General features: G+C 37.1%; 1 protein-coding gene across 3 annotated transcripts in view; it reads right to left on the bottom strand.

Moving 5' to 3' along the window:
• Positions 1–1,245: 1,245 nt before the first annotated feature.
• PDE3A (phosphodiesterase 3A) overlaps positions 1,246–24,817 on the bottom strand; it is a 313,076-nt gene continuing 289,504 nt past the window's right edge. For all 3 annotated transcript variants that reach the window (XM_028093257.2, XM_028093258.2, XM_088025933.1), the window contains 6 exons: positions 19,026–19,139; positions 18,688–18,887; positions 16,331–16,534; positions 15,495–15,650; positions 13,056–13,311; positions 1,246–5,215 (listed from right to left, as the gene is read on the bottom strand). In XM_028093257.2, coding sequence (XP_027949058.1) covers positions 4,974–5,215; positions 13,056–13,311; positions 15,495–15,650; positions 16,331–16,534; positions 18,688–18,887; positions 19,026–19,139 — 1,172 coding nt within the window. In that variant the 3' untranslated portion in view covers positions 1,246–4,973. The remainder of the gene's footprint in view (positions 5,216–13,055; positions 13,312–15,494; positions 15,651–16,330; positions 16,535–18,687; positions 18,888–19,025; positions 19,140–24,817) is intronic.

Below are 24,817 nucleotides of genomic sequence, written 5' to 3'. Positions count from 1 at the left end.
TGAGTTCCACCAATAATAAAGCTTTAATGTTCAGTTTTGGATCTCCAAACATATTTTGCAACAAAATGCCCAATTCTTTTGTGTCACCATTGTTAACCTGCTGTTAGAATGATTTCATGGTATGAACATAAAGAACACTTCAGGTGAGGTAAAAGCACCATTAGGTAAGGGAAAAGCAGCATCATTTTAACAAATGAAATGTGTGGTGATACACAAATGCCCTACCATCCATGGTGCATCACGGAGACTGAAAACCCTGTTCTTGTTCTCCGACCATGGATCATCAGTGCTAAACATAGTAAATACCATGCAAAACCTCAAGTTATTCAATGCTCTGTTTGCGGTTTCATTAACTCAGTGCTTATAGTCTAGTTAATTTACTGCAAACTTGCTATAAGAATTTGAATATTTTCTAGAGGAACAACCTGATATGAATATAGGACCTAAAACTTGCATAATTTGCTCTGATTAGAAGTTCTACGAGTAATTTAATTTTGGAATGCTCCTCACCTAAAATGGCTACTTGGTTTCCTAATCTTAAAGTGGAATTCTGTTGAACAGATTAGAAACACAGACTGACAATATCGGCAAATTCGGTTTTCTTTCATGGAAAAATCATGAGAGAAATGAATGACCTAGAACAATGATCATAAGGTATTTTGTTGCTTGTTAGGAGAAAAGGTGAACAAAGGAAACTCAGTTTGGATTCAAACTATATTGATATTCTAGCTCTCAGTGGTCTGGAGTTGAGCTATTAGCATTTGAAATTTTATTGATATTTTCTTTCCACGTGCAGGAGCTGATAATCTCTAGAATAAGGAGAATCTTGATTTACCCCAGACTACGAAAGTTTACAAAACTCTGTTTTACTAGAGCCTTCTGCCAGTTTGAAAAGACAGTTTATTTCCAAAGTGGCCTATAAGCTAGGAAAGGCATCAAGTGGGGACTCAGCATTAGGATGGAAGAGAGGACAGTAAGATCCTTACTGTGGTTTTCATTCTTGTTTTAGAAATATTTTAAAAGGCAAGGAGTGGAGATCCCCATAGTGACAGAGAAGCACCAAAAAATACCTGCCAAAGTAGGATAGAAATGAGTTTTTGATTATTCACTTCTCATTACTCAGGAGTTGTTCATCACACAAATCGCTCACTTTTGTAAAACAGTCATTTCAAACTTTAGACTTTATTTACGATGATAATTTTCATATCTTTATTACTTAGAAAATAATTTATATTTTTCCACCATTTAAACAAAGAATAGGCCTGAGTCTCATGCGTTTTGCACAGCTTTTACCCTCAAAGAAAGTTCTCTGGGCACGTGACAGGGGACGTCGGGAAATCGTAAATCAAGAGAGGCAGGGGACATGAGGAAATCACAATACATACAGGTAATATGAACAGTCTGCATGTCCTACAATCCCTTTTCTTTAGTTTTACTGGGATTGCAATGGTTAGGGTTTGTTCTGGAATTCCATCAAAAGGGAACAGACAGAATTGGGTATTCTTTTAGAAAATGAGTATTTCCTTAAATATGAGGACATCCCTTCACTTGTCAGATGAAGACCAACAGAGATCTATCCAGAGCTACTGTCTTCATCTTCTACTGAGAGCAAAACTAAGTCTTATATAAATGACAAAAAATACAATTTTATCATTTAGAAAAAAACTAAAGTGGTGTTTTCACCAAGGAAACAATATCCTAAAGGTTGGCTTAGACGGATAACTGATAAAACATTCTATGAGCACGCTGGAAATAACACCAATGATGCTCACAGGATACCTGGTCTTTTCCTTAACAGAAAGCAACCCCTAGCATCAAGGTCACCAGTTCCAAATTTTCCTACCATTGGTTTTATGGCTATCTATACAATTATCCCTTTTCCTAAATGGGCTAGAAATTCCTTCATTTGAAAGACCTGAGTTTATCTAATGGCACCTATACATAGGCTCATATAAAAATGTAGTAAATGGCAACAAATACACTGGCACCACAGGGAGTATGCTCCAGAGTTGGAAGTGAACACGGTAATATTGCTCTCACCTAGGCGAGGGTGAATATCATCAGCGGAAAACATCTCTTTATGTCCCTAGGCATCCTTTGGGATGTAATGAATGTGTATGAAAGTCTCATACTTGATCTCCATTCCTTTATTTCAATGGACTTTTAGTTTTAATAGACTGGGAATTTATTTTTGAAGAAAAAATGGTCAATCTGCCTGGACTGATGAACACAATTCTGGAAAGAAGAGGTTCTAAGTGCTTTGGCCACCATTACTTCATGTATTTTAAAACAAAATAAATGAAACCAGGTAGTTTGCTAAGACCTCTACTCTGGCAGTCAGGCTGGCCCCTATTTGGGGCTTTCCAGCGTATGCTTCTAGACTCTCAACTGTACAGCTGTCATTCCACTTGCTCCACAACCATATTTTTTCCTCGACTTAGCAAGTGTTTTAGATATGTATGGCATTGGGAGAAAGGGAAAAGATTCGCTTTGTTAAGGAATTAAATGCAAGAGGTATGTGAGCACAATTTTTTTTTCCCCTCCTCTCTTATTTGCAAGGGCTGGAGAACAGTTAAAGTCACTGGGGAAATAAATGTATCTGACTCACAGTAATTTTTGCAAACATGAGACACACAGACAACACTAAGAAAATGGAAAACAACTCAGTACATACTGAATAATGAAGACCTAGTGTTAAGTCAAAAAATATGAAATTATTCTCATTATTTAAGTAGAGCCTGCATTTACTTGAGCCTTTTCATTTTTTCTTATTTAATGGGAAATTTGCTTTGAAAATGTTTGTTTTTGATATTATCTTTGCCTTGTGTGGAAAACGCCATGGGTTAATGTACAATCATTGTTTTGGGAGGGAAGAATATTCATTTATGAGAAACAAAGGCATCTTTAAAATGTAAACACTCTTTTCTATGACGTCAGAGGAAATAAAAATTAGAAATCACCATCAAGGTCTCCTTAGAAGCTAAGATCGTTTCATTGATGAGCAGTTACGTACATAGTATTGAAGGAGGAATTATGACCAAAAAGTGTTGGCAAGAAATGGACACCAATCATAAAAATTCGGTATTGGTTAAGAAAGTCTTTCTCTTTGGGAGACATGGACCCCAAAGTTACACAAAAGTTAGTAAAAGTTCCTAGTGAAAAAACCTTTGTGGCATCCTCACTTAATTGGCATAAAATAACTGTATCAGATTATCATTTAAATTAGGATAGGTAGATAAGTGGCTGTCCATAGACCTCCGTGCAAATGAATCATCACTCTCTTACTGGGCTTGGAGATAGATACAATGTATAAAAATGGTGATTAAAATATAACTTTATAAAAATGTTTCCCTTTTCCTTTTTTTTAAAAAAGAGATTACTATCTACAGAAACAAAAAAATCTTATATTTACATCGAGATAACTATTCATGACAAATATAATAATATGAAATAAAATATTGAAAGTGAGTATCAACTTTTTAAATAGAGGTTTGGCTCACAGCATAAACAAGTGTAGATAAACAAAATAAAAAAAAAAAGACTTTCAATAATAGGCCCAGTCCCCCCCAAATCCCTCTAATAATCTTCCCTGCCAAAAGGAACAGACAACGGGCCAGACTGCAGATAGAAGCCACCCCATCCCACAGCACATGGACCACCACAACAGGGCCATCAATGGGAACCTCGCCACCCAAAGCCAATCTTCAATAGTTGCCAAGAATCGGTCTTTCACTATGTCAACAAACACCAAACGCCGGGTTGAAATTTTCCCCCCTCATCTCTCACTATATATCCTCCCACAGTGGGTTTCTTTTTGCCTTTTTTCTTTCTTCTTTTTCTACCACACATGTTGCAGCAAACTAAGACACGGGGGATCACTGTTAGAGCAATTCCCCAGGTCTTCTCTGGCAACGTTTGAGAATTCTAACCTAATTAAAAGATCTGCCTCCAGCTCCTTCTTAGGTGTTTATGTATAAAGAATTTCATCCCCTTAAAAAGGTGATTTGATCTTCGGTGAGTAACATACTCACAAACAGCTCCTATACATTCATTAGGCAAGTAGATTGGAAAATGCCTGTCTTCCAGGTTTAAGGCTGGCGATAGAGCGCCTCCAAGTGGTGCATGAGCAGTAGTACCAGTCACGTGGCCCTCTCACCAGCTTGTGAATACCCACCCTCTGCGGAGGGATCTGTACTGAAACCGCATGGAGGCAGGCGTTTGGGACGGCGGCGTCTCTAAGACACTGCAGGATGAACTGCCTTCTGTTTGTTCAGATGTGCTGCGTCATACGCTGCAGCTATTCTATGAACTACTAAAACCATAAAAATCTCTCTTTGCATACACATACATACACACAAGCACCCTTTCACTCCTCTCTCTCATACACACACATTCTCACACACACACACAATGTTGGCAGGATGTATAAGAATTCAAATAATGCTCTGGAACTTTCAGCCGTCAGGACTAAGAGCAAAAGCTCCTTAGTTGGTAACCTACATTCACTGCACTGTTTCCCTGCTAAGCCGCACCACTGCCTTTGTGATTTGTTTTCCTTTATTTTTTCCTTTATAACTTATTATATCACAGTGACCACTATATATCTTAATATGAATGTTACTAAATTGTGGAGCCAGTAAGCCTGGCTTTCAGTGTTCATGTGCGTGTATGTGTGTGAATATGTTTTACATGTTATCTACGTGCGAGCTTATATACACACACATATATATTTCTTCCTTTAGAAAATCCTTAGAAGCTGGTGTTGCAAATGTGAAAGCTTCTCTGAGCAAGAGTTTTTAACAATGTACCTCACTGTAAAAATAAACACATAAAATGCGAAGAATCCCAAAATGCAATAGCTGTTTGCCCATCTTCTCGTATTTCTACAGTGTTGTGTCTAAGTGTTGTGCTGGCTTGAAAAGAGTCTGTGACAAGTCACTCTGTTTGGAAACACAGCTCATTGTATCCAGCTGTCACTGGTTTTGCTCGGCGGTCGGGATCTCCTCTCCTCTGGGCTTCCCTTTCTCTTCCTCCTCTTCCCTGATGGCCTGGATCTGATCTGAGGAATGCTGCTGGGGGGACGAGTCCAGGGACGGATTCTCTAGGCCCGCCAACCGCTGTTCCTCTTCAATGACTTTCTTCCACATCTTGTGGTTCTGCAGGAGGTGCTGAGTTATTTGGCAGTAGATTTTCCTCCTTTTGAAAGTTTTCTTTCCTGAGAAAACACCAAATCACTTATTTGTGTGCTCAGTTATTTCTTTTTACATTATTAATAGGAGCTAAGTACCAAATGGATACGTATGTCACTGGATTTGTTTATCACAATGACGTTGTTTGCGAGAGTGGGGAAATAAGAGGAAGACCGCAACAATCAGTCATAAATCACGAAGACATACCGTGAACAGGATTTAATATTCAGTAATGCCCAATACAAGGTTTTGCTTGCTTCTTGGTATCATTCTCAATACATTCAGATCCTCAAGACTGTTCCCCTAGACCACTGGAAGAACCTCTTGTTACGTCTTTCTTCACTTTGTCAACTAATTCAACTCGCACAAGTCTACAAGACTGATTTCTTTAAAGTTGGTTTCAGTGTTATTCTGCTTCACACGGACTAAAAAATTAACGTCAAACTCCTCTCAAAGTTCTCCCACAAGTGGCACGAACCCACGTTTGCAGTCTTCCTTCTTCTACAGCCTGGCTTCTGTCTCTACTTCACTGTTCTCTCTCCTGTACATACTGTGAACTCTTCTGCTTTCAAGCTGGTACTGCCCTCTTTCTCAAATGCTCTTCTCAGTCACTGAAAGTTCACGCCCACTTATTATTTTAAGACCCAATCCGATTTCACTGAATTCCTCCTCTAAGAAACAATCTCTCCCTCTCCTCTAAACTCTGATTTCATTCCATATATACTTCTCAAAGTACAGATTGCTTTCATTTTTTTTTCCTTTCTTATTATCATTACCTCTTTTTCTGATCACCGTATAGCCAAAATCTTTGAGTGGAAACTCTCATCCCCTTTTTAATTATGTAGTTCTAGAAAAGGTTGTCAAACTCTACTCCCCCCACCCTTCTGACAACACAGCTGTGTCGCAGTGACTGGTCAAAGGGTATATATATATGACCCAAATCAGGTCAGTTAGAGTCCTTCCCTGGGATTTTTCCCAATGGCACAGAATGAGAATGAGTAAGGGAATGGGGACTGGGGATCTTTTCTCCTCTGCTTGTTTATCTGGAATGAAGGGAACATAGAGCTGGCTATAGTTCCAGTCTCATGAAGAAAGCAAGGTTGAAGATCAGGCTGTCAGGCGGGGGTCTCTGAGACAGGGGCAGGTGCAAGTAAGCATGGATACTAGACAACATTAGGTTTACCTGAACCAATCATTTCCATTTTGTATACGCTCACTTGATTGGAGTCTTCTCACTTGTAACAAAAACATTTTCCTCAGTAATATGCATCCTTTAGGGCACTTATCTTGTTCTCATATATTCTAGGCATTAGCCCCTCTATTAGACTCAGCTTCTTTTAGGGAGCCTTGTAAAGACCTATATACACCTTATACAGAACGAGGCTCAGCAAATATGCTTGTAATAGATAAATTACATTGTCTTGGTGACCCAAACAGTTCATGTTTTCAACACAGAAGTACTGAAGCCAATTCTCACAGAATTGCATCTCTTGGTTGAGGAAGTGTAATAAAATCAATTTCAACAGAAGAAACAGAAGATATGTTAAAGAATTTGAATTGATACCATAATTCACTATTTAGTCTTCCACTTCCTTATCTATTTATTAAGCACCTAATACATACCAAGGTTCTGGTCATTCACTGATAGACATAATGCTTGCCAGCATGGAGTTTTTACTCTAGTGGGGAGACAGTGAAAAAGCAGATGCAATCACACTGAGTCTTACAGAATCTTTTAAAGGTGGCAGGAAGAGAGAAAAAGGACTCAGTTGAGAGGATATGGCATGATGATGGTGGCTTGGGACGGGGTGAAGGTAATGGAAATGAAGAGAATTTGATAAATGTGAGATAATTTGTGAAGTTTAATCAACAGGACTTTGGCAACTGATTAGATGTAGGGAAAAAAGAAGAGGGAGGAATCAAGTTAAAAAGAGAGTTACCCTATGGCCCAGCAAGTGCACTACTAAGTATTTACAAAAAAGGATACAAACATAGTGATTTGTAGGGGCACATGCACCCCAAAGTTTATAGCAGCAATGCCCAACAACTGCCAAAATATGGAAAGAGCCCAAATGTCCATCGACAAATGAATGGATAAAGATGTGGTGTATATGTACAATGGAATATTACTCAGCCATCAAAAGGAGTGAAATCCTGCCATTTGCAATGAGGTGGATGGAACTAGAGGGTATTACACTAAGCAAAATAAGTCAGTCAGAAAAAGACAAATACCATATGATTTCACTCATGTGTGGAATTTAAGAAACAAAACAGATGCACATAGTGGAAGGAGGGGAAAAATAAGATGAAAATTGAGACAGAGGCAAACCATAAGAGACGCTGGACTCTAGGAAACAAACTGAGGGTTGCTGGACGGCAGATGGGTGGGGGGATGGGGTAACTGGGTGATGGGCATTAAGGAGGGCACTTGATGTAATGAGCACTTTGTGTTATATGCAACTAATGAATCACTAAATTCTACCTCTGAAACTAATAAAAAACAAAACAAAACAAAAACCCTGAGCTGTCTGGCCTGAGCTGTTGAGTAGCTGGTATTAAGATGTACTGAGAAAGGCGATGTTAGATGAGGGGATTTGAGGGGGATGCTGAAAATGAAATATCTGGGAGACCTTCAAGGGCAGGGGTAAAGTAGGCAGCTCATCTTTGAGCTTAGAAAAGGGTCTGTTCACAGCCAGAATATAACCCTTAATACCTTTATCTGAGTGACCATTTTAGACTTAGGCCAAGAATTTAGAAAGTAGGCTAAGATCCCCTCTTAGACTGTAAACTTCCCTATGGACAGAAACCTGTTCCTCCTTTTGTATGTATATTCACAAAACTCCAGACTTCAGTAAGTATTCAGTAAGAGTTTACTAGATGAATTATGTTATCCCTAGTTTCTGCTCCACAGTTGCAAGTAAATGGTGAAGTGTTGATATGTCATAAAAATGACAATGATATGAAAAAGTGGTCCACAGGATATTCTGATCTAATTGAGACTATGTTAAGAGTTAATAGTACAAGTTACCAATATGGTCAGCAGGGATATTTGGGTTTACTTAATGAAGTAGCAATGATTCACAATGTATAATCTGGGGGAGGGGGAGGAAGAAAAAAAAGAAGAAAAAATAGTAACAATAAGAAAAAAAAATCTATTTATAAGGTGTGCCAAAGGAACTAGATCTCTTAGAAGCCATCCACCAAAATTTTTATGGAAGTACTAGTGATTCCTTCAACAGTTTTATTATAATATACCACAAAAATTTCTTGCATTTTACAGGATAAGATCAATTTAAAAATACAGATCAAATAAAAGGACATTAAATTAAATTATCCTGAATTATTTTTGAACCATACAGACACATAACAAAATCATTAAGTTGAATAAATGCCAGAGGGAATGGATACAGGCAGAATCATAAGCAAAAATTTAAAAAACAATTTACTGTATTCATTATTTTACTTATGAGATAAACCCATCAATCAAACTTATATTGACCACCTATTAACTGACAAGCAATTTTCTGGATGCTACAGACACAAAGATTGATTAGTCCAAGAGCTTGCCTTAAGGGAGCTTGCAGTTTATAGGGAAGAGAGCAAAGAAGACAAAAAATGAAATACACATGATGTATTTGTGTTTTATGACAATGTACGCATATGATCAAGATGGAATTAATGTTCCCCTTAGCTTGACTAACTTTAGACTGGTTTCTTCCAGATTATAGTTCTCTGACTTCCCTTTCCTTATAGCATTTACTTTATAAGAGTTGAAAGTGCAAATACCTTCTCTGCTCCTTTGTAATACAGATAAATCTTCTCCCAGCTTCTAGCCAGTTTTATAACCCAGGAGCATCTTTCTCAAGTACCTGGGTGTGATTCTTTTGAAATTAAATCACTGAGAAAAACAGGGTCCCTAACTTCCAGTCTCCATGGGAGGGTAAGTGCCCAACTTCAACAACTACCAATTAGCAAACACAGATGGCTCAATCACATGGATCAACTTCCCTCTAAGGTCCTATAGTACTTTTTCAATAGCTCATGTTAGTGCTTAAAAATTCTCCTGCCTTAGTTTCAATAGAGTTGAGTTTAGTATCTCTTCCTGATTGCAGTAATCTTGAATAAAGTCTTTCTTGACATTTTTAATAAGTGTGCAGTGCAATTTCTTTCTGACACATCAAACCATGGCAACACACACGACTCGATCTGCAAGGGAATAGGTAAGATTCTTTTCAAGGGATAGGACACCTGAGGTGAGATGTAAGTTTTGAGAATTAAACACACTGGGTGAAGAAGGTGTGGGCAGCATCCCAGGCAGAGTGAGAGGCACGTATACAGACAAAAGGTGATGGGGTCCTGGAGCCTGACATCAATTTCTTTATTTGAAAGTTTCTTGATAAGGATACACACACACACAATAAATTTAAAGAAATCTGAATTATTTCTATAAAAATCAATAAGATGTATTACTACTATATTAGATTTTTTTTTATTAGAGAGAGGGAAGGAGGGGCAGAGGGAGAGAGAGAATCAGGACTTGATCCCATGACCCCCTGAGATCTTTACCTGTGCTAAAATCAAGAGTCAGATGCTCAACCAACTGAGCCACCCAGATGCCCCTACATTAGATTTTTAAAAGCACATTTATAAAATTACTCTTCTACCAAAGCCATCTACTTGCCTATTTCTACTTTGTTTTTATTGTAGTTAGTACAAATCAGTTTCTGTTGAGAAATTTTTAAATGTTAATATACTTTTTAACCTATACTTTGAATCAAGAGAGTTACACATGAGCACTGGCTAAAGGATAGATTTGAATCATGGTGACAGGAGAAACGCTACTGCTCAAGGTGATTACTCCATCTGAATGTTATACACATTCATGGCAGTGTATTCGTAGGGAAGAGGTAACAAAAGCTCAATTTTTCTCTTTTTCCTTTCAGGGCAGCCCCCATGAGAACAGCTGTTCTCTTATTAATGCTGTTAAACGTTAGCAATAAACCTCTCTGGAATTAAACTGAATAAGGTGACGTAGAAGAAAGTTTGTACCAAATAAATTTGCGTAGATTAGAGTCTGCAGGTGGTCTAAAACATGCCTGTATTGAGAGCCAAATTGTTCAGCACTGGAACCTTTTGAAATGAGAACAAAGAGCCTTTCATTGCTCAAATTCTAAATGCAGCTTAGTACTTCATTAGAAACCTCTTAGTTCGCTGTAGGAATCTTTCAGATTTAATTATGAGGTTGGGAAAAAGCCTTCTTTCCGTAGGATACCATATTGAAACATTTAATTCTGTGTTTCCTGGGAGATCTCCAAGTTTCACAAATTGCTGAAATTATCAGTGCATGTTTAATCTAAATTTTTTCTGAAATCTAAGTTTGAGGCTAAATCAGGTTAAACATCTCAGTCAATATGATTATGAAATTAAAATTACTAGGATTCTACAGCAGTAGAGTTTGGAGAGCTAGGTTTGGAGAGCAACGTATCTGAATCTGGAAGTCAGTATGGCAACTTAACCCTACAGAAAGAAAAGTAATTGAATATCTGGTTGTTGCGTTTGCTGCTAAAGTCAACGTTGACAAGTTGAGCCCGTTAAATCTCCTGCCCTGTGTTCTTGGATTCTTGATGCCTGTATTATGTGTGTGTTTTTTCAATGTGTTTGAGTTCAAATAGCAATCAGTGAGGGCCCATGGGAACAAAGCTTTTCCAAGAGGCTAAGCCTACAACACTTTCCAATGTCACTCAGTGGAAACAACAACAACTGTCCTGTCCTTAGACAGCAAACTACTGGCTCTTTGAAATGAAAATGAAAGAGAGAGAGAGAGAGAGAGAGAGGGAGAGAGGGAGGGAGGGAGGGGGAGGGGGGGAGAGAGAGAGAGAGAGAGAGAGAGAGAGAGAGAGAGAGAGAGAGAGAGAGAGAGAAAGAAAGAAAGAAAGAAAGAAAGAAAGAAAGAAAGAAAGAAAGAAAGAAAAGAAAAGAAAAGAGAAAAGAAAAGAAAAGAAAAAGAAAAGAAGAAAACCAATACGTATTTATTAAATGAACAAGTGAAAAAATAAGCCATGAATCCCAGTCTTGGCTCCAATCTCTGAATCTCAGGATTAGCCCCAAATTGCTAATGGAAATCTTTTTATAAGCACCAGAGATATAAAATAGTTATTTTGATAATAGAATATTGAAGGAAAACAACTTTTGACTTTCCCCTCCTTCTGTACCCAAGTTAATATATAGGACAAAACTTAGGCAAAAATTTGACCTAGAATCAAATTTGCAAAACCCTCATCAGTTTATACTTAATAAAGATCTCCCTTCTCTGTTTTGTAAGCTTACAACAGAGTACTTATATGAGGGCAAAATAGGTCAATACCCACGTTAGACTGTATTTACTGGATGGCTGAGATGAAATGAGTCATGAATTTTCCTGACTATGCTAAAAAATAGGAACAGATGATCAGAATGTCTCTCTCTGGTAATATTTCGGGTAGGCGCTTTGAAAACAATTATGACTGTACTTTCTTTCTGAAGGCAGATTAAACCACACACTATGTTTTCGTGAACACAAGAATAGTATTTGTGCAATAGCACTGTAAGGGTTATGGGTTTTACTAATTACGCTGTTTGGGTCTCCTCCCTGTGACAGGAGAAATAGCAGAGAATATTTCAAGACGAGAAGAAAAATAATCTCTTTTTATAGTCAGGTAAATTCAAATGGGTTAGTTTGGCTACATGATGTGCTCCAAATCAATGACCAGATGGAAACACTTTTCATCGTCTTTAATGTGACTACTCTGTCTGGTTCAAAGCCATAGTCCTTTCTCACTTGGATAATTTGAACAGCCCCTTAACTTATTACCCTCACTCTACCCCAAACTCAAGAGTATTCTCAGTACAGCAGCTGAGGCAACCTATTTAAAATATAAGCTCAATCAGCTAACTCTTCTGCGCAAAATCACTGATGGCTTCCCACCTTACTCAGAGCCCCACCTTCAAACCCTATATCATCTGGCTCCCCACCATCTCTCTCCTGCTGCTTCATCACCCCCTTTCCTCCGTCTCGGCCACTCCAGCCCTCCCCTTGCTTCTTGAACACCCAGCCAACACCCACCTCTGGACATTTATATGGTTTGCTTTTCTCTCTCCTTGGCACGCTTTTTCCATCTATACTTCCATGGATCATTCCCCCACTTCTTTCAGTCCTTTTTTTTTTTTTTAATCTTTTTTATTTAGACCATTTGTGGCTACCTTGTCTAAAATTTTAAGCTTTCTCTGCAATATTTCATACCCTTCTTCCTTTTTTTTTTAACTCTAGCATTTATCAGCACCTCACATGTTAGAGACCTACTGATTTGTCTTGCTTAGTATCTACTGGAAAAAAAGTCCAAACAGGCAAGGATTTATTTATATTTTGTCTGATTTGTTCATGGCTCTATCTTCAGTACTTGGAAGAATGCCTGGCACAAAGCAGATGCTTAATAAATATTTGTTACATGAATGAGTGATAACTACCTCTTACCACTTCACATGGCCTTCCTTCAACTAAGCCAACGAAAGTCTATGGTTGCTCTATATGGTATCTGAAATTCCTTTCATCTCTAAATCATTAAGATACCCTGAAGAACAGGTTTCAGCTGCTTAATTTCTCTTTACTTCATAACAGGGGCTGTATCTTTGTATGAATGTGGTATTATAATAGATTCCATTATCTCTAACTTCTAGGGTTATGATACTAGGGAAGGGAGGTTATACACAATCAGATGAAGATATCTGGACACGAACTATGTAATTCATGAGAAGCATAAAATTTATCTGACCTATGTTAAAAAAAAATCTTAGGAAAAACACACTAGAAATAGGTTTTATAAAACTTACTTGGAGATTCATTATTTTCACAGGTTTCCTCTTCATTTGGTGCTTCCTCCTCCTCTTCTTCTTCTGGGTCATCAGTATCTCCTGACTCATCACTACCTTCCACCCATTTCCCTGGCATTAGTCCTGCTGAATCATAGGAGTTGCACAGAGGACCCACAATGTGAGAGATGAAGGATTCCTGAAGATTGGCCAACTGAGGAGCAGAACGGTCCATGAAGGGGCTTATTGGTAACCCAAGGCTGGCCTCTTCATCACCCTAGAAATAGGAATTTAGCATGAAGAGTCGACCAGAAAAATAAATGACATGGAAAGTTAAAAATACTAGTAAAGTTAACATTCACTTGGCACCTAAAATCTGCAATTATGTAAGAACCCAGATATTCATGTGTGAATTCCCTCTTTTACTTGACTGCTAAAAGATTCTACCCAAATTGCTAAGATCCCTGTCAAAATGCTTTGTTGCCATTTATCACTTTGGTGATCTTGAGTTTTTGGCTTTGATCAAAGGGCAATAGAAGAAATGGTCTAATAGATAGTATTTCTTATTATGTCAGTCCTTGTTCTATTAGAGTATAAATGTACTTCAAAATGCAATCCTGGGAATAATTATGAAACAAATACATAATCTATCATGTTTTCTTCCTTTTGCCTTGGCTGCCAGTAGAGCTTAGAATAATTTATTGCTCAATTAAAGGTGCTACCTTATCCCAGCTTTTGGTTAAATTATATCTTCTATGATTATATGATTTCTGATATTCTTATTTGTCAACATGTTTAATAGTACTACTGTATAAGTGCTTTTATTTTGAACTACTTCAAATCTTTCTGGAGAAAAAATAACAGACTGTAAACCAGTAGTCACCTAGCAAAATTAATGAAGGAAATATACTGAAATATCAACAATGGTTATGTCTATATAGTAGAATTATTACAACTGAGTTATTTTCCTTTTTTAAATTTATTTTATTTTTTATTTTTTTAAGATTTTATTTATTTGAGAGAAAGAGAGAGAGAGAACAAGTGGGAGGAGGGGCAGGGGGAGAGGGAGAAGTAGGCTCCCCACTGAGCAGGGAGCCCAACATGGACTGGATCCCAGGACCCTGGGATCATGACCTGAGCTGAAGGCAGTCACTTAACCAACTGAGTCACTGAGTTGGTTGGTTGACAACTGAGTCAAAAATAGGTGCCCCTATTTTTTTCTGTATCTCAATATTTGGAGATTGATTATGAATTAATCTCATTTCTAGAAAAGGCAATACATTATTTCCTAGGAAGTACAAACCTTTTATCCTAAGTATGAGTCCTGTCTATAAAACCCACAAAAGTTCTTTCTAATCCCTCTTCAAGTACGTCCAGTGATAGCTATTTATTACTTAAAAAAGTGCCTCATTTTATCTCTGGATGCCTTTATAATACATATTTCTTTCTCACATTGTCTTGGAATCAATCTCCCTATAACTTCTATAGACTGAAAGACTTCTCTAGACTTCTACAGAAGAAATCTACTGTTTCTTATAAATCAGATCCCGTGTTAAGTGATAATTTATTTTCTTTAATCTCCCCAACATGATACACTTAATCCTAAATTTGTATGTCAGTCTTTATTATCTGAAGACAGTTACTATATCAACTCCATTCCCTCCCACCCCACCCAGGGAAATCATCTTCACTTTTTAAAATTTTTTTTTAAATTCAATTTAGTTAACATATACTGTATTATTAGTTTCAGGGGTAGAATTTAGTAATTTATCAGTTGCATATAACACCCACTGCTCATTACATCAAGTGCCCTTCTTAATGCCCATCACCCAGTTATCCCATCCCCCCACCCACCACCCCTCCAGCAACCTTCATCATGTCCTTTGATGCCACTGATTTCTATCCTTTACCCATGCTCCACTACCTCCAGAATCCTCTTAAGAGAGTAGTTCACAGTACACAAAACAAAGTTTCACATATAATCTGACCACTGTAGGGTAATGTGGGGAAGATCACCTTATGCTTATGTTTTTGTGGTAGATTTTTTTGGTAGTGTGTTTACTCTCACATTATCATGTCAAATAAAATGTCTATTTATAAAGCTTTTTCATATGCTGTTACTATTAAAAAAAGTAAATGAACTTAATCTGATGTACATTCATCCATATAAATGTAAATGAGCTTCTATTATAATAAAGTCATTTTTAAAAAAAGACACAATATGTCAATGGTCTTGCTAATGTCTCAGTAGGTCATTTCATTATTTCAACATCTTCTCCTGCCTGCCTCCACCTCCATCCTCTGCAATACTGGCAAATAACTTTATCTTAGAGTTTTTAGTTTTTAGTTTTCTGATGTTAGTTGAATATAAAAGAGACTAATCACACTTTTATAGCTTTTGCAAGCTTTTGTGAATTTATGAGCAGCCCAAGTATGAATTAAGATAAACAGTTTAGTTACCTGTTCATAAAATTCATTGACAATACCCTCTGTCCACTGAAGATGGAGCTCTTTACACTTAGCTGGCCCATTGATATCAGCCAACTTTATACACATTTGGCAAACCAGTAGGCGATCATTTTCATTGGTCCAATCTATTCCAACATCATCATTCACCTGTTTGAGGGGTAAAGGTAAAGTGTGGTTTGCTTCAATGAAAGCAAAAGTTGGACAGACCAAACAACAAACTATTTATTATCTTCTCAACATGTAGAGAAAGAATACCAAGAAATGAGGAACTTCTTAGTTATTTAAAATGCTACTGGCTTGCATAATAGTAAAATAGTTCATCAGAAAAATAAAATTTTAAGTGATAAAGTAATTATTAATTATGGAACTGAAAATAAATGCTATTTAAAATTAGCATATATTACCAATGACTAGTAAATAAATATAACTACAAATGATAAGAAATTTTCTTAAGTTAACATTTGGGTATTTATGTTTGATGTATGAAATTTTGTTTCAGGGTTTTGACCTTTTCACCTTCCAGACCATTTATGTTAGTATACCACAGAGATGAGAGCAAATTAAATCAAACAAAAAAACCCCAATGACAGTGAGAATTTTATTTCTTTGCAGCACAAAGAATAATATATAGGTAGACAGCACCTTAACTTCTCAGATTTCTAGACTGGGACCAATGCCATATATCTGCTTCTGGTTAAACATTTTATTGCATTTCATTTTCACAGTTGACGTATTAGAGGTGAGAGCAGTAAGTTTTGTTCCACACTTTGATTCCATGACATCTTTCAATATGGTCATAAAATGAAGACTGGTACAAATCTAGTTACCTTGGCATTAAATTTGGCTACGAAATCAAAGTGTTTCTTCAGGTCAGTGGCCAAAATTGCTTCAATGACAAGGAAACGAAAATGCTTAAATTCCACATGGTCAAGGTTAACTAAGAAGTTGTACTCTGGCCGGGACATGAAAAGATTCCATGCAGCAGCTGCGTGATGATTCTCCAAAACTGAACGATCGTTATAGAGCACCGCCTAGGCAAATAAGGCAAAGACTGAAAGATTCAACTTTTAAATTAAAAAAAAATCATAAAAAATACACAAGGATAGGTAGAGCCTTCAGGATCCTCTTCTTTCTTGGAACACAGAAATGTAATCTCGTGACTGCTGGTTATTAAGAATTCCATATTGTAATTACATTGACTATTGATTACTTTCCTTGGTTGAAATTTCCTTTTTTTCTAAGATGAAGTTCATTTCCTTGAAACTTTATTCTAAACTCTTGCAAATGAGGGGATTAGAGTTAGCTTTTATCAGATTTCTTTGCACAGGAATTTAACTATTAAAAAAAATCCAAATAGGGGCACCTGGGTGGCTCAGTCAGTTGAGCGTCTGCCTTCAGCTCAGGTCATGATCTCAGGGTCCTGGGATCGAGCCCCACGTCGGGCTCCCTGCTTCTCCCTCTCCCTCCCTCCCTGCTTGTGCTCTCTCTCTCTCTCTCACTCCCTCTCTCAAATAAATAAAATCTTAAAAAACAATCCAAATATACTAAAATTCCTAAGAGTAAGTCAGTTACTTCCTGCATTTAGAACAGGAATTACCTTTTCTTTTTTTTTAAGACTTTATTTATTTATTTGACAGAGAGAGACACAGCAAGGAAGGGAACACAAGCAGGGGGAGTGGGAGAGGGAGAAGCAGGCTCCCCGCTAACCCGCGAGTCCGACACGGGACTCGATCCCAGCACCCTGGGATCATAACCTGAGCCAAAGGCAGACGCTTAACCAACTGAGCCACCCAGGCATCTCAAAGATTACCTTTTCTTAAGCACATATAACTAATAAATAGGAATGGACTCCCTGAGAGGTTTATAATTTAAAACATTCTCATCCCACAAGCAGCCATAGAAGATATCACCCTCCAACTAGTAAGTAAAGGTGTATAATAAATATCTACTCGCTTGGAATTCTCTAATAATGCTGAGGGACACTACAAAAGAAGAGGAAGTTACCTAAACCTTGCTTGAAGACTAGAGTGACAGACATTACAGGAAAAAAAAAAAAAAGGCATACGGACAAAAAGGAAAGACAAAGTACATGAAAATTTAAATTATACTAAGTTAAAATGCATACATGTCTCAGAAAATATGAATGATAAATGGTGCTGGCAAAAAGATTTGCCCATCTTTAGGAAAAATAATTCTGGTGTATGAAGGACATGCTGAAATAAATTTAAGTAGTGAGGGAAAAAATATCAGGATGTTTTTATCGTATATAGATTAGAGGAAAATTCTAGTCTAGTCTTTAAGACAAGTGGAAATGATGGGAGTTGGGTAAAAGACAAAAAGCAAACAAACAAAATAAGTATGAGAGCAGATTGGCTTCTAGATCCTCTAGAAAGAAAAAACAGGATCTCAGAATACTTAGTAACATAGATCCAGCTAATTATTTTTTGGTTTTTGTTTGCTTTTTTATTATGTTCAATTAGCCAACATATAGTACATCATTAGTTTTTGATGTAGTGTTCAATGATTCATTAGCTCCCGCTAATTAAATCAAAGAGAAACTTACTGAGTTTAATTACATAGATGGAGATGCTAAGATACTCAGTGATTAATTTTTGACCTAAATTTAAGTATATAAGAAAATGGACTTCTTTAAAGCCATTGTTTTTGGAATACTACGTTCAGGTAAAAAAAAAATTCCCTCAAATGAATGAAATAAATGGATGTTTAAATCCTACTCATCAATAGAAATGTCACAGGAATAACGGTTGTTATAATAAATGTATTTCAAAGGAATGGGTTTTATGTACAAAGAAGGCTTACATAATTAAAAGTCCAAGAAAGATCTGGTTCTCTAATCTTTTCATAAAGGGACTTTTGTATAGGTTGGATTTTCTTTGTTGAGAAGGTTCATTAATACAGATTCAACTAGTTTTTCTTCTTAAGAAGAAAACTGAGAAGGGTTTCCCAAGGGTAATAAAGTTGCATGCCTGCCATTAATATCTTGGAACAAACATGATATCTTTTCAAAATTAGCTTGGACCAACTCTACAAATATCCTAGGGCTAAATATAGTTTGGCTCATATTCATTTGGTCCCTATTATAAATCAAAATTTATAAAATTAATTTCGTTTGGAAAAATCTCTAAATCGAATTATTTCTTCGAATCAAAATTGAAAGATTTACCTGAGGAGCACTAGTTGCCACCAGGAAAGCGTTAGTCCTTCCTGGGTGATCATAATCATGCATGGCTGCAGCCACATACAATGCCATTAACTCTAAGGCAGGGATATTTCCAGATAGACATCCGTATTTATCATCAGGCATATTATACATTTTTGAGAAGACATATCCCATATGTCCATGTGTAAATCCACTGTCAGAATCTGAGAAGAGGAAATGAACATAATAGAAATTTTTAAAAAGTATTAAACTGATACTATTTTCTTGACTTCCTTTTTAAAAGAAATGCTTCCCCTCCTCCCCATAGTTAACAAGGGAGCAAAAAGGCACTTAATACGTACCTGAATCACTTGCTGATCCGTGATCATTAATCACAGTTGAGTGGCCCGGAATCGGTTGCGTAGTAAGGTACCACACAGCATGTAACACATCAGTGGCATGGATTCTGTTATGATCTGTAACCAATGCAAAGGAACATTCATTTGTGAACTTTGGGGTCCAAGGACTAAGAGTGCCATCTACTGGATAAACAGTTTAGTCTTAACATTTTAATACCCCAGTGAAAGGCAGCCAAATATTCTAGGACAAATACTCTTTGATTACTCTTCCATGACTCCATAATATTCATAGTAACAAGAAAAAAAAACCACACACACAACATTCATTATGCATGCAGATAGATGTCTGAAGTGGACAAATCTGTGGCCAGAGTCTACCAGAAACCTAACATCTACAGAACGCTCACTATGTGCAATCACTGCGATGTTTACCCTTATACTTATTTCCATGCTCCTGTATAAGATTATGCAGAGGACCAGAATAAAAGACCCATGACATACTTCAACTAGGTCAGACCAATGACCTATACCACCTAATATTTCATCTCTGATAAATAGCATGCAAATATAATCTGTGAATAAAACAAAGTAGTATTCTTTTACATCAAACTTAAAACACTGGTAAAAATTAATAATATATCTTCTATATGTAGGTTAAATCCACAAAACAAAATTGAAAACCACAATTAATGATGTTCTCTGATCTAATAATTATAATATGGGAATACAGCTCTAGGAAGTACGAAGAGAAAAATAAAAACTTCCTTGAACATTAATGTAGGGATCTGAGTCATTTAGAAGAGCAAAATCTATGGGAAAACCAAATCCTCTAGCTACAATGTCATTATCGTGGGAAGGGGGTCTATTCTATATGTGCAGTTCAGCTTCTACTGAACCATGACCAAAGGCCTGATGTGTTCCTGGCTCATCTTTTTTTCTGGTGCAATTCTTCCAAGTTTTTCTCTTGTTTACTGGCCCTTTCATTGATTGCTATACACTATCCTAAGTATGCTAACTTTACATATTCTATTTCCAATGACCAACCATAATACAGTCTCTTCCAATATAGTAGATCATGTCTCTGAATAATACTCAACAGATAAAGAGAAAACAGAAAAGAACAGTAAGAATGGTAATGGGAACAGGAGAAAACATCTGGTCCCTGGTCAGGGAAGAAAGAAAAAAATAACATTTTTTTTTCTTTTAAAGATTTTATTTATTTATTTGAGAGAGAGAAAGAGAGAGACAGCACTCACAGGAGCCTGAGTTAGGGGAGGGGCAGAGGGAGAGGTAGAAACAGGCTCCCCGATGTGGGACTGGATCCCAGGACCCCAGGATCATGGCCTGAGCAGAAGGCAGACACTTAACCAACTCAGCCACCCAGATGCCCCAGAAAAAACATTTTTGGTGTTGGTGGCACACAGGGGGAATGTGGGTACATGGTGCCTATTTCCCTACATTTCTGGCAACTCTTAAGAGTCAGTCTTTAAGTGATGACGTGTAGCTAAATCTTATGTAAACACCCAGCATTTCAGTAGAGGGGCCTTGTAAGGACTTGAGAGAATGTGTTTAGAACAGACATCCGAGACTCCAAAGGAGGAAAGAGCAAACCCTGTGCCCTGTGTCATTGCCGGAGGGGAATACTGATATTATCTAGTCATCCAAAGAACAATTTCATTGAAATTGGAGTCTATATCTCTGTGTATAGACCAACTCAAGTCATCTAAGACCAAACGTTTTAGATCTATACCTGTGCCATGTACAAAACTGGTCATGCTAAAAGTGTCTGGATTTAGGAGAGATCTGAATTTGTCTCTGTTCTGATATTTATTACCTGTGTGAGCTTGAGTGAGTTGCTCACAACTCTACATTTCATCTCCTAATCCTAAAAATATAGACATATTAAATAATAGTGACTTATTTCACAGTACAATTGGGAGAATTACAGAAGAAAAGATATTTTTAAGTTTCTGACACATAGTAAGCTTGCAATTAATGTAAATATAACTGACATAAAATGCATGATTGCTGGGGTGCCTGGGTGGCTCGGTTGGTTAAGCATCTGCCTTTCGGCTCAGGTCATGATCCTGGGGTCCTGGGATCCAGCTCCACAGCGGGGAGCCTGCTTCTCCCTCTCCTTCTGCCCCTCCCTCCCTTTCATGCTGTGAGTGCTCTCTCTCTCTCTCAAATAAATAAATAAAATCTTAAAAAAAAAATACATGATTGCTGTTGGAACAAGATGGTGAGTTAGCACAGATCACTAGTTTTCTTCCAAAATCAATGCTGGATTTGTTAAGAATTGAAGAGCTAAAATAAAAGATATGCTAAACCCTTGGGGGAGGGAGAAGGCAGTGATGACCTGGTAGAGAAGAAAATGCCCCACTGGCACTGTTAGGGGATAGGTTGGGAGAGAGCTTCTGAGTTGAGGTCTTTTCTTCTCCTTTGCCGCAAGCTGGGAAAATTACTGTGGGCAAGTAATTATCTTTACTCTTGCCAGTCACAGAACCCTGTGCATGTGCCCAGCATTGCAAGTGTGGATGGGGCAGTATCAGGGTGCTGGTGGAGCCTGTGTGGAGTGACAGACAACATCAAGTACAAACAAACTTGCGGCTCTGGAGCTTACTGCTCTTTGTCCTATGCCCCACCCCAAGGCCAAGGGCCAGAAGGCTTTATAGGTAATTTTTGTAAGCTTTCAATAAACAAATAATCTTATTTAAATAATCTAGTCCTGAAAATGTAAAAAGGAGGGAAGCTACCCAACTCATTTTATGAGGCTAGTATAATCTTGATTAAAAAATTAGGAAAAGACAGTATATGAAAAAAAAAAGTAGCCCTTTTGAGTATAGGTTCAAAAATACTTAAATAATAGCTAACCACACCTAATTCCTTAAAAAAAAAATCTCCAGTTATGCATGTGTAGATCCAGAAAAAAAAAAACACTGTCACTGTCATTTAAGCAGGATGGAAAATCATCCGCCTAATAAGCAGTCAATAACATATTTATTAAACAAATATTTACTTAGCACGTACTATGTGCAAGCATTGTACCAAGTGCTGGCACTGCGGTTGTTCTTGCCATTAACTTTCTGGAGACCCACTCAGGAGCAAAAGGCACCCAGGAAATAAGCTCACTAGATCAACACAGGGGATTCTGTAGGTTTCTGTAGGACACATAAACATGCTTAAAAATTCCTCTTCTTATAGCCATGGTAGGCAACCGAGAGGGAGAAGGAATGGTATCAGAGCTCTTCTTCTTATTATCATCCCTCTTCCTCCATCGCTGCATTTTGGACAAACCCCTGACTCTCGATAGTTCCCTTGCCCATCCCAGCAAGCCCGTCTGCCTCCCTGACAACACGGAAACACGTATGCACACACCAAACACAACATGCCCTATCTCATTCCCATAGTCTGCCCAGCTCCCTCTTCTGTCTTGACACATTTGTTTTCTCAACTTTCTCCTTATCCCTTAAGCACCAAGTTGAAGTGAGCGGGCACGGAGGGTTGGAGTGATATGTAAAATGTGTAGATTTTTAGACCTATAGATTTTCAGTTGAAAATTCCACCTGTGCTCCTTTGGGAAAGTGTTAAAGAAGAGAAGTGACAATTTAAACATTTTTTCCCTTTGGATTATAGCAAATACTGTCATAGTTCTGCCTTTCTAGCTTGTCCCATGCCACCTCAGTATGTAGCTTTAAAACTGGTGGGCACATGACATACAGATTGAGCAAGATTATTCTCATTGCTGCCATTCTACCCATTTCTCCAACCTCAATAACAAGAATGAGAGGAGGTGTTAGGAAGAATATATTTTAGAGATGAAAATTTCTGAAAACAGAAAAAGCACCCTCAAAACTAACTTTGAATTCATGAATGAATAGGACCTGATGATTTATCTTCTTTACTTGCCAATATGCCCAATTGAAAGGGACTGGGAACAATAATGAACATTATTTATTTCTTTGTGCAATTATTAACTACATCTTAATTTATCATAATCTTTATTGAACAAATATATATTCGGTATCATATTTCTGTCAGTGAGTTTCCTATACTTATATCTCGTCCACTGCTACTCCATGAAATATCTACCTACCTACCTGTGTCTATTTTTAAATCTAGATTTCTCAAATTTTAGTAGGGGCTCTGGGTACAAATTTAAAAGTCTTCATCTCTTAAAAATTGTTAAAAGTGTGCTTAGAAGTATAATAAAATTTAGTTTCTGGTATTGTAGGTCATTGTCATAGTAACGTTAATCTAATCTCATTTTAGTTACTCTTGGGCTTTTTCATTTAGGTATGGGTTTATTTAGATAGAGCTATTAGAAATACAATCCTCTAGGAGTAGATATTAAAGTAAGGAGACATATAACAAATTTTTGTGTATGATAATTAAAATTAATGATAAGCAAAGCTTTTAATAAACATCTATATTAGTCTAAATTTACAACACTACCACATGCAAGGAATTACTATTTAAAAGGGATCACCAGTCAAGCTAAAACTTCTCTGTGAGAAGATGTAAATGAATTCCCTTTACGGAAAATGTCTGGGGTTCTAATAGAACAACCAGGTTTATTATAACAAATTCTTTTCACATGGAATGAAGAAGTCACTATTTCAGAAAAAAGAAACATCTATTCAGTTGTAAAATAAGAAAATATAAAAATGAATAATAAAATTTAGAATCTGGAAACTTCTTTTTACGCTTAAATATTGATCAACTTTCCCTATGATTTTATGACCTACTGCTTAGAGAAAAGTTAGTAGTTATATCAACTGGTACTTAATGGACTTGGCTGTAGCGGATTAGGTCACTAAAATACATTTGGAAATATAACAATTGTAAATTAATCTGATGACAAGCTGTTGAAAAATCAGTTAACACTTATGTCAATCACTGGCATCCAACCAGGGTGTGCCCTGGGAAAATGGTATTAAGAAAGCAAGGCTTATCTTGAGATTCTTTCAAACTATCCCTTTTTTGTCTCTCTCTCTCCTTCTCTATTTCCATGGCCCTACCGGCCAGACTTTCCCAAGGGGCCCAGTGCTCTTAAGCTCCTCTCTCCTCTACACCCACTGTCTTGTCTTGTCTGCATTTTGGTCCCATATTCTCCAACAAATCTCATTTGTAGATCCAATTCTTCATTATCTTCTCCTATCACACACCATCAGCTGTGTATTTTCATTCCAATGTAGCATGTGGTTGGCATTTTGAAAAACAATATGTTAATAATGGATCACTAGTTTAATGTACTATCCCTTTCTGGAAATACCTGTACTTTATCTGTCTCCGTAGAATATTTCTTTAGCTTCAGTTGTTTGCAACTAGGAAAAGTCATGGGGTTCTGAAATCTTAAGGTGTATAAAAGCAATTTTAAAACTTAAAAGTTAAAACATGATTTGAACGACGCATTTCTAAGGCATGCTTCAACCAATGTATGTCTACTCTTGCTATGCATTTATTTTCTAAAAGTACCACATGATTTCTGCACATTTTCACAACTTCCCTGACTGGGTTTTTGGACATTTTCTTCAGTTCCATGTATTTTGCAGCATGTAGGATGATTCTACTCACATGTTCAGATGATACTGGAAATGCTCCATATTGAAAATTTAACATCTCCTCTCTGTTCCAATTTTGCGTTATTATGAATGACAAAATATTTCACAATATTTTAAGTTCATAAACTTGAACACTTGGTTGTGTCCCTTCCTTTGGTCTTCACATTTATCTGATTTTTCAAATGTTTCTAATAATTTCTTCACAAACTTTTAGGTGTCTCTTTTTTTTTT

This window comes from Eumetopias jubatus, unplaced genomic scaffold (genome assembly GCF_037043125.1).
Source record: "Eumetopias jubatus isolate StellerSeaLion01/CBP00866 unplaced genomic scaffold, mEumJub1_p1.0 scaffold_8, whole genome shotgun sequence".
Classification (NCBI taxonomy): Eukaryota; Metazoa; Chordata; class Mammalia; order Carnivora; family Otariidae; genus Eumetopias; species Eumetopias jubatus.
This window is presented reverse-complemented; position numbering and strand designations above follow the sequence as displayed.